Raw genomic sequence first — 12,095 nt, 5'->3', positions numbered from 1 at the left:
CACAGCTAGACTGGTTTGGAACTGGAACAAAACTTTTCTAGGGAAGACTTGCATTTCTGGACCTGTTTATTCTATTGCTGGTATCAATGGACATGTTCCATCAGGTTCAGTTGCTGTGAGCAACTTGACCCAGTGAGTCAAACCCAGACTTGGTCAAAGTCTAATTGCAGAGTTTTCATCCAAGAAGCTGAGAAATCATTTCAGGTAAGATATTGAATCTCAGGCTTGTGGTCCTTAGGGACAGATCAAGAATTGCAAGTGATGCACCAAATCACAACTGGCTTAAGCTTTCTACTCAGGAAAAACAAAGGTCTCGATATACAGGACAATCAAGTTGTCCCCTGAGCTTCTATAAATTATTTTAACAACCACATATTAAAGATTTTGTAAATCAAGGTCTATATACTTCTCCTTGTATTGGAAGATAAACTAAATCACCAGTTATACACCCAGGCTGAACTGACAGTGTCTAATACTGGCCAAGGTGATAACTGCAAAATCAACAATGAGAAGGAGCTTATAAATTAAGGATTTCTTAAACTGAGATATGTTGGACCAAAACTCACAGTGTTTTGGTGTCAGACCAGATTCTGCTCGTTTTAAACCACACAGCCCTCACACACATTTCAGCTTCTGATATTCCACACTGTCTACTGATAGCCTTAAATGTATGTAGCACAGTTCATTTCGGCTTTCTCCCAATTCCATTAAAATTGCTATGCCATATTTCCCAGCACTTAGTTTCCCACCCCTGGATCAACGCCTACTATGGGATGAAGATTAAAACCTCGGGGTTCTAACTGAGGTTTCTTGCCAGGACTGTCAGCACTATACACCAGCCTGAGCTGGTACATGCTGCCTGGAGAGAAATGGGCTTCTGTCACTTGTGTGACACAGCTGGAGGAGAGAAAAGAAAGGCATCTCAGAAAGCAAAAGAAAGGGTGGGAAACACAAAGTTCAGGTCAGCTCTGAAGACAAAAGTTTCAGAAGAGGAAAAAACCCAGGGCTATGAGGTAACTTGTAATTCAAGACAGTAATCTGACCTTCCCCTCTCCTTTACAGAGCTCCAAGCTACATGAGCCAGCTCATAAAAAGATCTGGCCACCGGTACGAAACAGCAAGGACCTGGAAAAGTATCTGGATACCTGAGATGGTGAACAACAGAAAAAGGGCCCAGGGATGGGGTATGAATGCTACTGCATGGGACACCTGGAATATTTATGCAATTCCACTCCAAAAATCTGCAGTGCAAAGAGATCAGGGTAGAAAAGCCTATGGGAAAACTGCAGATGGAAAGTGATGGGAAGACTGCATATTCTTACTTGCAGGTGTAAGTGCAGATAAGAACATATTACTGCATAGAAACAACCACAGAGGAGAACAACCACCACAAACCCCTCCTCAGATGAAACAGACACAATGATGGGCAAAATGAAAGGCAGGACATGAAAACCTGATGGAAGAAATGGGTTTTCAAACACAGGCACACTTAGCTCATGGAAACAATTCCCCGAGGATATGATACATTCAGAAGCAAAAAAGAAATTTCTACAGGCCTGGTCACCTGCATGCCAAAGAACAAAGGTATAAACACAAAAATTAACTTTAAAACATTTGAGTTCTTGAAGTAATTATGTCTTTTGGTATAAAACCAACTCTTGGTTTCTGAGTGCTGACAAAAAACCTTCTTTGGGACAACCAGGGAACAAGAGCTGGGAAGAGCAAACGGAATCTGTGACTTGCCTTCCTTTCCAGGTGCTGTTCTCTGAAGACGGTAACCAGGCTAAAGACATGACTGATCTGCCTGCCCCACGTTACTGTCTCTATCTATAGCAACTACCCAGCAACATGACTTCAAAATGAGAAATGAATGTATTTCTTCAATCCAAGGTGCAGTTGTATGGATCTCTCACACAAGAGGCATTTTTCTACTTACAAATGAAGCTCCAGCCATCTGGAATTAGCCTGAATAATCTGAGCTGTATCACATCCTGGGCTGCTCTGCCTTACTCAACCCCATCAGCCTATTCATCTCCCCCCTGCTCCTCCCAAAGCAGCCATCGATCTGTGCCCAGATTTCAGGACAAGCTTGTGGCCAACAGAGAATACAGCAAAGGGAAGGCAACCCTGTGACAGTCTCTGCACAGTCATAGCACCAGCTAAAGGTCTCTGTCCTCTGCTTAACCATTCTAGTGGGAATAGAGGCACAGGGCATCCAAAACAGACCTAACCTGGCTGTCAGTATTTAGATATTCAATCCGTAAAAATACGCAAACATACAGCAAAGCTTCATTTGAGTCTTCTTTTTGTTTTCAAAACCTAAAACTGGTCAATTACCCAAGGGAAAGAAGCTGTTAGCACTGCAAGTTAGTGACACATGAGGCTGAAACACGGGGTGCTGGAATTCCAGAGCGTGTGCACGTCCCAGAGCCAGGGCAGAAGCTGCAATAGATCTACCTAGGCACTACTCAGTCTTTGCCCTTGCTTGCTATCTCTTTACACACAGTGTCAAATTGCTCTTCAAACATTCAGCCTGTTCCTGCCTGGCATCCCTCAAGGGCCAACTCAGGTGATAGAGAGGGATGAAATGTCTGCTCTGGCCTGTGCCTTTTCCAAGCCACAGCAGCTGGCTCAGACCACTCCAACCCTGCAACGTGAGACCATTGTTTTCATGGGTCAAGTTTCATCCTCCGTGAGCAGATCCTAGACAACAGAACGTTTTAAGGACTGACAACTGGAACCAGTACTCACTGAGTGGTTTAAGGATGCTGCTGCTTGTCTCATCAGCGTTTTCTACGTCTGATTTGTCCGAGTAGTTCTCCGAGATTTTCTCCTTTTCTTTCTTTTCTTTGTGCCCAGCTCTTCTTCTGTGACGCCTCCTCCGCCTGTAGCTCTTCGGCACGTGGACCCCGATGTAAATCGTGTGGTGACCTGGGGAACACAAGCACACCAACATTAACTTCAGCACTGTGCAGTTCAAAATGCTTTTGGTTGGAAGGGACTTAAAAGATCATCTCATTCCAAAACCCTGCTATGGGCAGGGACACCTTCCACTAGCCCATGCTGCCCCAAGCCCCCTCCAACCTGGCCTTGGACACTTCCAGGAACGGGGCAGGCACAGCTTCTGTGCCAGGCACAGATTGCCAGAGCCTCAGCATCCTCACAGAGAAGCATTTCTTCCATATGTCTAACCTAAACTTTCCCCCTTTCAGTTTGAACTCATTACTCTTTGTCCTATCCCTGTTTCATTCCAGAAGGCAAGTGAACTATCCCTCTTAGCTGGCCTAACGTTAATTAGTCCTGTTTTTCTTGTCTCCAGATGTGAGCTTGGAGCTCTGTAGCTACCATTTGGAGAAGTATTTTTATCCCATCATTTGTGAGAGCACATGCCAGTGCAGACTCAGATAACTGTTGTCCTTGTGACTCATTTAAATACAAAAATAAACCCCACAGAAGGCCATCATACTCATTTTGTAATATCGAACAGAGTGCTTTTAAAACACATTCTAAACTAATTTTTCCATTTGTTTTACCAAATACACTGGCTGAACTTAACAGCTACCTTGTGCCAAGTGATTCAGTTTAATTGAAGAGCTTAGACCAACAAAATCTACATCACTTGACTGTGCAGTCCTCTGTATAACAAGTGTCAAAGTACCATTAGGTACCTTACACAGGTGCCACTATAGAGGTCCCATGCTCCAAGTACCATCAGGGAGTTGTTATAACACAGCAGAGGAGGAAGGACTACTCACACAAGTTCCTATCAACTCCTACTTGACACTTTCTAAAATAAAAATTCGCAAGTAACAGAAGAAGTGCCCAATCTCATATGTTGGCTGTAAATCCCAAGGATGCCCTTGCACTGAAACTGGGATTTCAAACTAAAGCACTTCAACTACACTTGCTAATGGTTGTGCCTATTTGTGTCTGATAAAAATGTTTTCTTTTCAGGGCTTTCTGCACCTCTGCCAGCTGGGGATGAATATCCTGTGCTTACAGAAAGCACTTAGACGTTGTCTTCTCTGCCCAGATCATTCAGACATCTCACTGTAAGCTATAAAAGCAGCTCTTACAAAAGTAACTCCTGAGAAATGAGAGCTGGATTCTGTACTTTGGACCAAGTTGGGTTTCCCCATTTCTATCCCAGAGTGGCTGAACGGAGAGTTTCAGATGAACAGAGTAAACAAATTCATCTGAATGAATGACCCACAAACTAAATATGTGTCTCTAATTCCTCCTTATGATAAATCCAGTCTTGGCAACCAAACAACTGAAAATTCAGGCACAAAAGACTCCATTTCTGTAACTAACTGATTTGCCACTTTAGATTCCACACACTCCTGAGGCCAGCTGTGAGGCCTTTATTTTGTATGTTTCAACCTTTATTTTGCACATTTGCTCATCTTGTTCCAGCCCCTACCATGGGCAGGGACACCTTCCACTACACCAGTTTGCCCCAAGCCCCATCCAACCTGACCTTGGACACTTCCAGAGATTGAAGAAAGAGGATTCTGGAGCTGAGCAGGGTTCAAACTCAGGCAGTGGAACAGGGATAGAACAGGGTCCTGAGTCTGCTGCCTCCTGTCAAAATGGCCGCCTCCAAGGAATGGGATCACACCGCAGAGGGAAAGGGCAGAGCCACAGAGATATGTGCAGCAAGAGCTCCCAGACGGACATGTGAAGATGCAGTTTAGCTCTTGCGTGCCAAAGGAAACCCAGAAAGCTCTTCCAGCAACTGGGAACATCAGCTTTAACGTGGCAGATGGCCTGAGTGCTGCACAGAGACGGGGAAGGGGAGATCTGATCCGAGCACCAGCAGGAGCTGGAAGGGTGGGGGTGACCCCAGGAAGACAGGGCAGTGGTAGCCTTTCCCAAGGGATTCTCACACCCAAAACTCCATCCAAAAGCCTGATGCAAAAGGTATCTGTATTAAACAACAGTCCCCTTTGAATCACTTGAATTCTGTGGTCAGCTTGATAATAGAAACACATCATAGTGAGCCTGCAGTCTTAATACTTTAATATGCTGCCAACAGAACTGGACAATCTCTTTAATCTTTGGACCACGTGTATGCAGCACAGATTTTGGTAATATGAAACTCACTTGTACATACGCAGGCCAACATCTGCATTACTTTGCTGCTTTCCCTAGTCTGAAGGCAGAGACTTATTTAATGTTCCTTGCTGTGCCCCCCCCCCCCCCGGACTGTTCAGGGAGGCCAAGCAAGACATTTTCCTTCTCCATGTACTTGAAGTGCTTGGCATCTGTTTATATTGTTCCAAACACTGAGATAATCTTCTAGGCTCCCTTCCCAAAGCGCCTGGGAGGAAACAATTGACACATAGTCTCAATGCTCTGGGCTCCCAGGACATTTCCGACTCACCGACTCACCGGGGGAAGCCAGCCTTTCCCATGAGAACCACAGCCTGAGAAATACAACGTGACACAGGGGCACCGCAAGGATCGCGCAGCTGGGGAGCACGGGAAGCACGGAGCTGAGCGCTGAACTTGGGGGAACCCAACCTTCTTCTCCTGTACACCCAGCACAGCCCTCCCCAAGACATCCTTGACCCCCTGTTGCACCTCCTTACACCAGTGGCTGCTTCACAGCACTCAAACCCCACCTGTGCCATGCACACGCAGAGCTGTGGGTCCCGGTGGCACCTACTCCCCTCTAAGTGACAGTGGGCTGGCGCTTCTTTAGACTTACACTGATTGTAGCTTTGACTTTTGTGACCACAGAGAACATTTACGGTGCCCCAAGTTCACAACAAAATCGTTTCATCTGATTATTAATAAAACAAAATGCAGTCATCATCAGGTTTTCTCCTGGAAAAACTCTGTTGAAACCGCATCTTTTGCTTTACTAAGAGCTACTGAAGAAGATTAGTTCATGACTCAGCACCCAGATTTGGAGTTTGGGCACAGGAGACTTGCTGAATCAGTTCTACTGATGAAAACCCACTTGTGTATCACCAGCTGAGGTTCTGTGAAATGCAGCATTCCCTCCCTGCCTGCAGGAATAGCTGCTCATCATCATCAAGACTAGGTTGGACGGGGCTTGGAGCAGCCCAGTCTAGTGGCAGGTGTCCCTGCAGAGGGGTGGAATAAGATATTCTCAAGGTCCCTTCCAACCACAACCATTCTGAGAGAAGCACTAGCTAGCTCTTTTTTAAAAAGGGTACTAGGGAATGGTTTTGGCTCAGCAAAACCAAAACTCAGTCACTTGGAGACAGGAGCTGAAAGTTATGGGATCAAAGGATAAAGTCTGCCTGCTGCATCTAAGAAGGAATCCTTTCCACATGACTGGAGTCTTGAGACTCAGAGCGTGGTAAGACCAGCTCATAAAGAATCTCACGCTGGCACCTTAGAAGAAAACAAGATCAAAATCTAGTATTAAAAATGTATAAAGGACTGAAAATAAGCTGAGCATTAGCAGTTTCCACCCAGCCCTTGTTTATCCCTTTAAAGACGCCTTTGCAAAGAACAGGGAGAGTCACATTAAACGTGGTCAGACTGCAACAGGCCCATGTGGTTACAGTTGGTCACAAAGCCAAAATCTTCACCAACTCTGGCCAGATATTTTGGGCCATCTGAAAAATGGGTTTTGCTCAGGATGCCCCAGCCATGTCACTTAGAGGCTTATGGCATGGGGTTGGAATGAGATGACCTTGAAGGTCTCTTCCAACCCAAACCACTCTGTGATTCCATGAAAGGTGGGACCTTCTCAGCCCATTTTCACAGCCCAGCCATCAGTCTTATTCCCAGGTGGAACTGAAAGCCTCAGGTAGCCTCCCTCCCATCTAACATCTAGAGATCTGCTCTTCAGTCACACCAGAGGGGCCACGTCCTTCGTCAGCAGAAGATGGCACAGTTTTGTGCCCAAGGAGGTGTCAGCACACAGCGCAAACCCACAGAGAGAAGTGGCACCAGCCAGGACACGGCCAGGATCACAGCCAGGTCAGTGTGCTTTAGAGCACCTGCTTTTCCAACCTGGGTTGGTGCAAAAAGTGCTTCTCATTTTGTGTGAGAACCAAAGAAAATTAACAACACAAAAAAAGCCCATGGCTCAGAAGGACAAATAAATCAGGGGGATGATCCATTTTAAAGGGGAGATACTAAAAGTAGCACTAAGGAGGTCCCAAACTAAGCCCTGCTTAATTTCAAATCAGCTCAAGAAATAAGAACAAAAGGCCACGCCGTCACGTGCCGGGTGCCCTTAGCTCTACCTGGTTATAGAGGGGTTTCCAGGTGCTGGCAGCAGCAGAGGGGCAGGACTTGCACCACAACCAGCTGCCCCTTCCAGGCCACAAGCTGTTCTGCACCCCCAGGATGGGATGCACAGCCAGCAGGACACCCCACGCCGGAGAACTGTTCACACCTTGGCAGAAACAAGGAACACAAGGACCTCCCCTAGCACTGTGCAAGAGCCACAAGCTGCTCCCATTCATGCACATGGACAGAGACACTGAGTCTCCAGGGAAAGACAAACCATAATCAGTCCTCTAGACAGAATGCCCAGGCACAGTCCCCCCAACAGTCCCCACAGGGTTTTCAAAACATGCTGGTATTCAAGTGACCGATTTTCCATGCAAGTAAAAATCCAACAGTCAGGGAAAAGGCAGAAGGATTCACCGAGCACTTTGTGGAAATCTGAACAAAACTGAATGCACTAGTTGGAGACAGATCAAACCCAAATCCTTCTCCTATAAAGAACAGTAGTATGCAATTAACCAATTCTTCTGTGCTGTGGCAGTTTGCCAAGGAAAAGGGTCAGCATGAATCCATTAGACGATGGGAACAACCATAAGGCTGAGTAGCAGGTTCACAGACCTCTGATAAATGGCTCCTGATAAATGCCATCAGGAGATGAACCTGCCATGAGGGAGAGACAGGAAAGGACAAAACATAAAACAGAGGCTTCAGCAGAGACAATCCTGAGCTACTATGCCATAGAAAAATGAAAGGAGAAGTAACAAGATTAGAAACATTAGAGATCTCTTCCAGTCTGCCAGCTCTGATAGAAGAACCCCAAATTCATGGCTTAGATTCAAGTGAGGATCACCATCAGCAAGGAACATGGAGCTCCTTACCCAACCAGGGAACTTGTGCAAAGATCATGTCATATATTTGCATCACTGCCCTTCACCTCTCAACAGGCAGTCGTTGCCTGAAAAGCCCATGAGGGGCAGGGAATGAGCTGTGCAGGGGAAGGCAGTGTGGAAATTGGAGACCTTTTTCTCTTCTTCTATTACACCAAGCTGCCAGGACTTGAATATCTTCAAAAAGTCAGCATGGGATCTAAAGCATTCCCATGTAACAAAGCTATAGTTAGACAGAAGGGAAATCTACCTAGCCATTTGCCTAAAGCTTGCAGGAACTCCTTTGGAACTCCTCTGTTCCAAACGGATGATCCATGACCCAGACTGGACCAGCCAGATTCCTAACAAGAGTCAGAGGCTACTCCAGCAAAGCATGTGTAACAGGTGAGTTAGATCTGAGCTACAGGATGGCTCTAAAAGACAGAGGTCACATAAATTCAAGTAAAAAATATCTAAATAGGAAAAAAAAATTTTTAAAAATCTTCAACTTTCTTCCTGAGGATCCTAGAAAGCCTGCTTGTGTAGATGGAACAAAGTCAGTCAGGGGGGTGGCAGTGAACAAAGGGGTAGGCATTGTTCAGACAGAACAATGAACATGTGGTGGAGGTATTCTCCCTGAGCTTTATGTAAGCCACTGCGAGACTCTTACCCACAGCCCTGTAAGCTGCTTTTCCTTCTCTCTTCTTTGGAGCTGTGAGAGGTTATAAAAGCCACCAAACCTGTCCTGCTGTGATCTGATCTAATCTGGCCAGAACTGCTTGGCTTCAATGGAAAGAAGAGTTGAAGAAGACTTGAAGAACAGAGGGCTCTGAGGAACAGGGCAGAGAAGGGGATCTGTGCTGGACTGTTGGATTTAGCTCTTGGGAAGCACACTACCTTTGGATTTTCTGGCATCCTTTAAAATTATGTCCCCTTCCAAAATGCTCCAAATGACCACTCAAGAGAACTGATCTTGGCTGAAAATCTTTCCCTATTTCCATCTCATTAATTACCAAGACCGCATGAATTGAGCACCAAGCTGTACTTGACACTCTCAGGCTCACAGGTGCAGGCAGGATTTCAACCCTGCTCCAAGAGAAGTAAGAGCTGCGGTATGATGACTGAGGCACCCCAAGCTGTCTCCATTCTCTGGGAAAAGCCTCAAACCAGCCCTCTGCAAGCAAGCCTTGATTCCAAGGCTGCAGTTTTACTGAAATAGGTGTCAGAAGGCCATGTTGCAAACAGAACAGTGCTCACACAGAGGTCCCCACACACAGGCTCCCCAACACTTCCCCAGTGCCCTTTCTCAGCCTCTATTTCACTCTGGTGTTCTGCTACCAGAGTAGGAACATCACCAGAAGGAAAGGAGGGGACAGGGCTCCAGGAAGGCTGGGAGCATGCTCAAACCAGCCAGCTACAGCCCTAGCACCAGTTTCCAGGTTAAGCCCAGCTTTGGCAGTTCTGGTATGAGAATCACAGGTAGGAGAGGGAACAACACACCCATGTTACCCAGCCACAGCTCAGGCAACATGACCTGGGTTACCTTTCATTTTAAGTGTCCTGGAAAAATCCAGGAAGGCTCACAATCACATCTGGGACTCACATCTGACAAGTGAGCAAAGGCTGTATCTGATTTTCAATCTCCATGCTGAACTGTTAAATCCAGTGTTATCATAGCTTAAAAAAGAGCAGTTGGGTAGAGGAAGATGGGAGCAGACAGTCAAACAAGCCTAGACTTGAATCCTGACTGAAATGAGAGCAGCTGCTCCCATCCAAGGCTGCAAGGTGCCATATGAGGGCCACCTTTCTAGCTGGCATGGGCCCTAACAAAACTAGTTAGGTCAGAGAACTGATGATAGTTTCCAATCAGTTGGATTTGATGATCTTAAAGCTCTGTTCCAACTTCAATGATCCTGTGATTCTAAACTGACTGGAGCTGGGAAAAAACTAGTCACTGTCAGAATGGTATGGAAACACATTCCTTCACCTCGTGCTCAGCACATGCTGGCACAAAACTTCTCCCCACTGCAAAGCAACCACCACCGTTCCTTCACCACGGGCAGACCATGCCAGCTATTGACTCAGCTGCTCTTAGAACGTTTTCTCCACTTCTGCCTGCACAGCCAGCTTATTGCTGCCTTATGTAAAGTCAGTTATCAGCCTCTGAACTCAGACTGCAGCCTTTCTCACTGAGCATGGAGTAGGCGAGCACCAGAAACATCCTCAGCCCAGCCAGCACCCTCAGAGCCAATGCTGATTGCTGACAGCAGAGCAAGGACAGCAGCACTGACCAGAATGAGAGTCCATGCAATGACCTGCTGGACAATGCCAAGGGTAAGCACTCTCCTGAAAAGTGCCATGGGAAATTAAAGCTGGAAAGGAAAGAATCTGGAGACCTGAAATCTTTCATCAGGGTGTTTCAAAGCTGGGAAGATCTAACTACCTGTCTTGTTTTTACTTAGCTGTGTGGGGGCAGCACTGGGTTCCAAATTCCACCTGCCATTCCCAAGTTCACAGAATCACAGAATGGTCAGGGTTGAAGGGACCTTAAAGCTCCTTAAAGTTCCAGCCCCTGCCATGGGCATGGACACTTCCACTAGCCCAGGTTGCTCCAGGCCCTGTCCAACGTGGCCTTGGACACTCCCAGGGATCCAGGGGCAGCCACAGCTTCTCTGGGTAACCTGTGCCAGGGTCTCAGCACCCTCAGAGGGAAGTTGTGCCAGCTGCTGTTTGGAAAGAAAGCACAAAGGCACTGCCTCAGTCCTCTGAGTTTGGTTTTGCAGGAGTAAAGCCCAGTTCAGTTTTACTGAACCAAAACACAGCCTGGCTTGCTTCTACATATAAATTAAAGGCACCGAAGAACATAAATGAGCACATTCTGTGATCAGATTTTACCCGATTAATTTTTTAATCACATTTATTTCAGAAGCAATAAAGACGTGGATATGAAACAGGGCATCTGGTTACTTCTGAAAATGGAGGAGGGTCTGCTTACAGTCACGGATCAAAAACAGAGGGCAGGGGTGAGAGGAGAAAAAGAAATCCAAGTATATGGGCAAATACAGCTCATTTCTCCCACCACCAGCCTGCTGTTAATACAGGTAAAGATGTTCACAGTTAGCTCTGCCCTTTTAACCTCTCCCCTCACTGATCCAACCATCAAGGACTAACCTTGGGCTTATGGCATCACACAGCTTTCTACCAGCAAAGTGCAATGACACAACCGGATCCAGAATAGAAAGCAAGGAGGAGGAAAGTGCTAAAATGGAACAAGTAGTTATGGAACATTGTTACAAAATCCCTGGGTTAGCCTCTCTGCAGAGCACTCTGCAGAGTAAATGCCAAAACGACAACTGGACTCAGGAAAAGTTTCCCCTAACAGCATATTCTCCTGAATTCACTCCCACAGCAGGACTGAGAGGTGCTATAGAAAACCCTTAGCTTGCCCATCGTTTGGAAGGCAGGACAGGTATGCTGCTCCCCATTCCCTAAAACATGGAGCTGGGGCGCTCCTCAGGCTTTGCAGTGGAGTCATCAGACTTCAAATCCAGCATCCTCCACCCCACCACAGAGTCAAGGTGGCAGTGAGCCCGGGGGAAGTTCCACTTAGAGAGCCAAGAATACCTTATCTCTCAGGATAAGGTGGAGCTTTACTTTTCCCCTCTTGCAAAATCGGTTATTAAGTAATCTGTTTATGTCACACATACCAGCACTCCTCACAGGGGCATTACAGCAGCCCAGCGTTACCTTCAAGGAAAGGAACGTGCAGTGCTCTAAATGAATGGGAAGGGTCCTCTCACACAGCTCAGGGCAGTGCCTCTCCCTGATTTCCCCCAGGAAAGCCAACTTGTACTTGCTTTCCTTCATGCTCTGCCCTAGACTCGGGCAAACCCCACTGGCTCGCCAGGTCACGTTTCTGGGCACTTCCAGCCAAGCAACTCCTCCTAACTAACATGCACCGAATCCACCACCGAGCCCTCTCGTGGATCCAGGCAGCAGGGAGGAGCTGCA

The 12,095-nt window shown here is 46.7% G+C and overlaps 1 protein-coding gene across 9 annotated transcripts in view; it reads right to left on the bottom strand.

Annotated features, from left to right (window-relative positions):
- SLC4A4 (solute carrier family 4 member 4) overlaps positions 1-12,095 on the bottom strand; it is a 125,898-nt gene that overhangs the window by 82,336 nt on the left and 31,467 nt on the right. For all 9 annotated transcript variants that reach the window (XM_039701874.1, XM_039701869.1, XM_039701878.1 and 6 more), the window contains one exon: positions 2,752-2,931. In XM_039701874.1, coding sequence (XP_039557808.1) covers positions 2,752-2,931 — 180 coding nt within the window. The remainder of the gene's footprint in view (positions 1-2,751; positions 2,932-12,095) is intronic.

This window comes from Passer montanus, unplaced genomic scaffold (assembly GCF_014805655.1).
Source record: "Passer montanus isolate IOZ18808 unplaced genomic scaffold, ASM1480565v1 scaffold150, whole genome shotgun sequence".
Taxonomy (NCBI): domain Eukaryota; kingdom Metazoa; phylum Chordata; class Aves; order Passeriformes; family Passeridae; genus Passer; species Passer montanus.
This window is presented reverse-complemented; position numbering and strand designations above follow the sequence as displayed.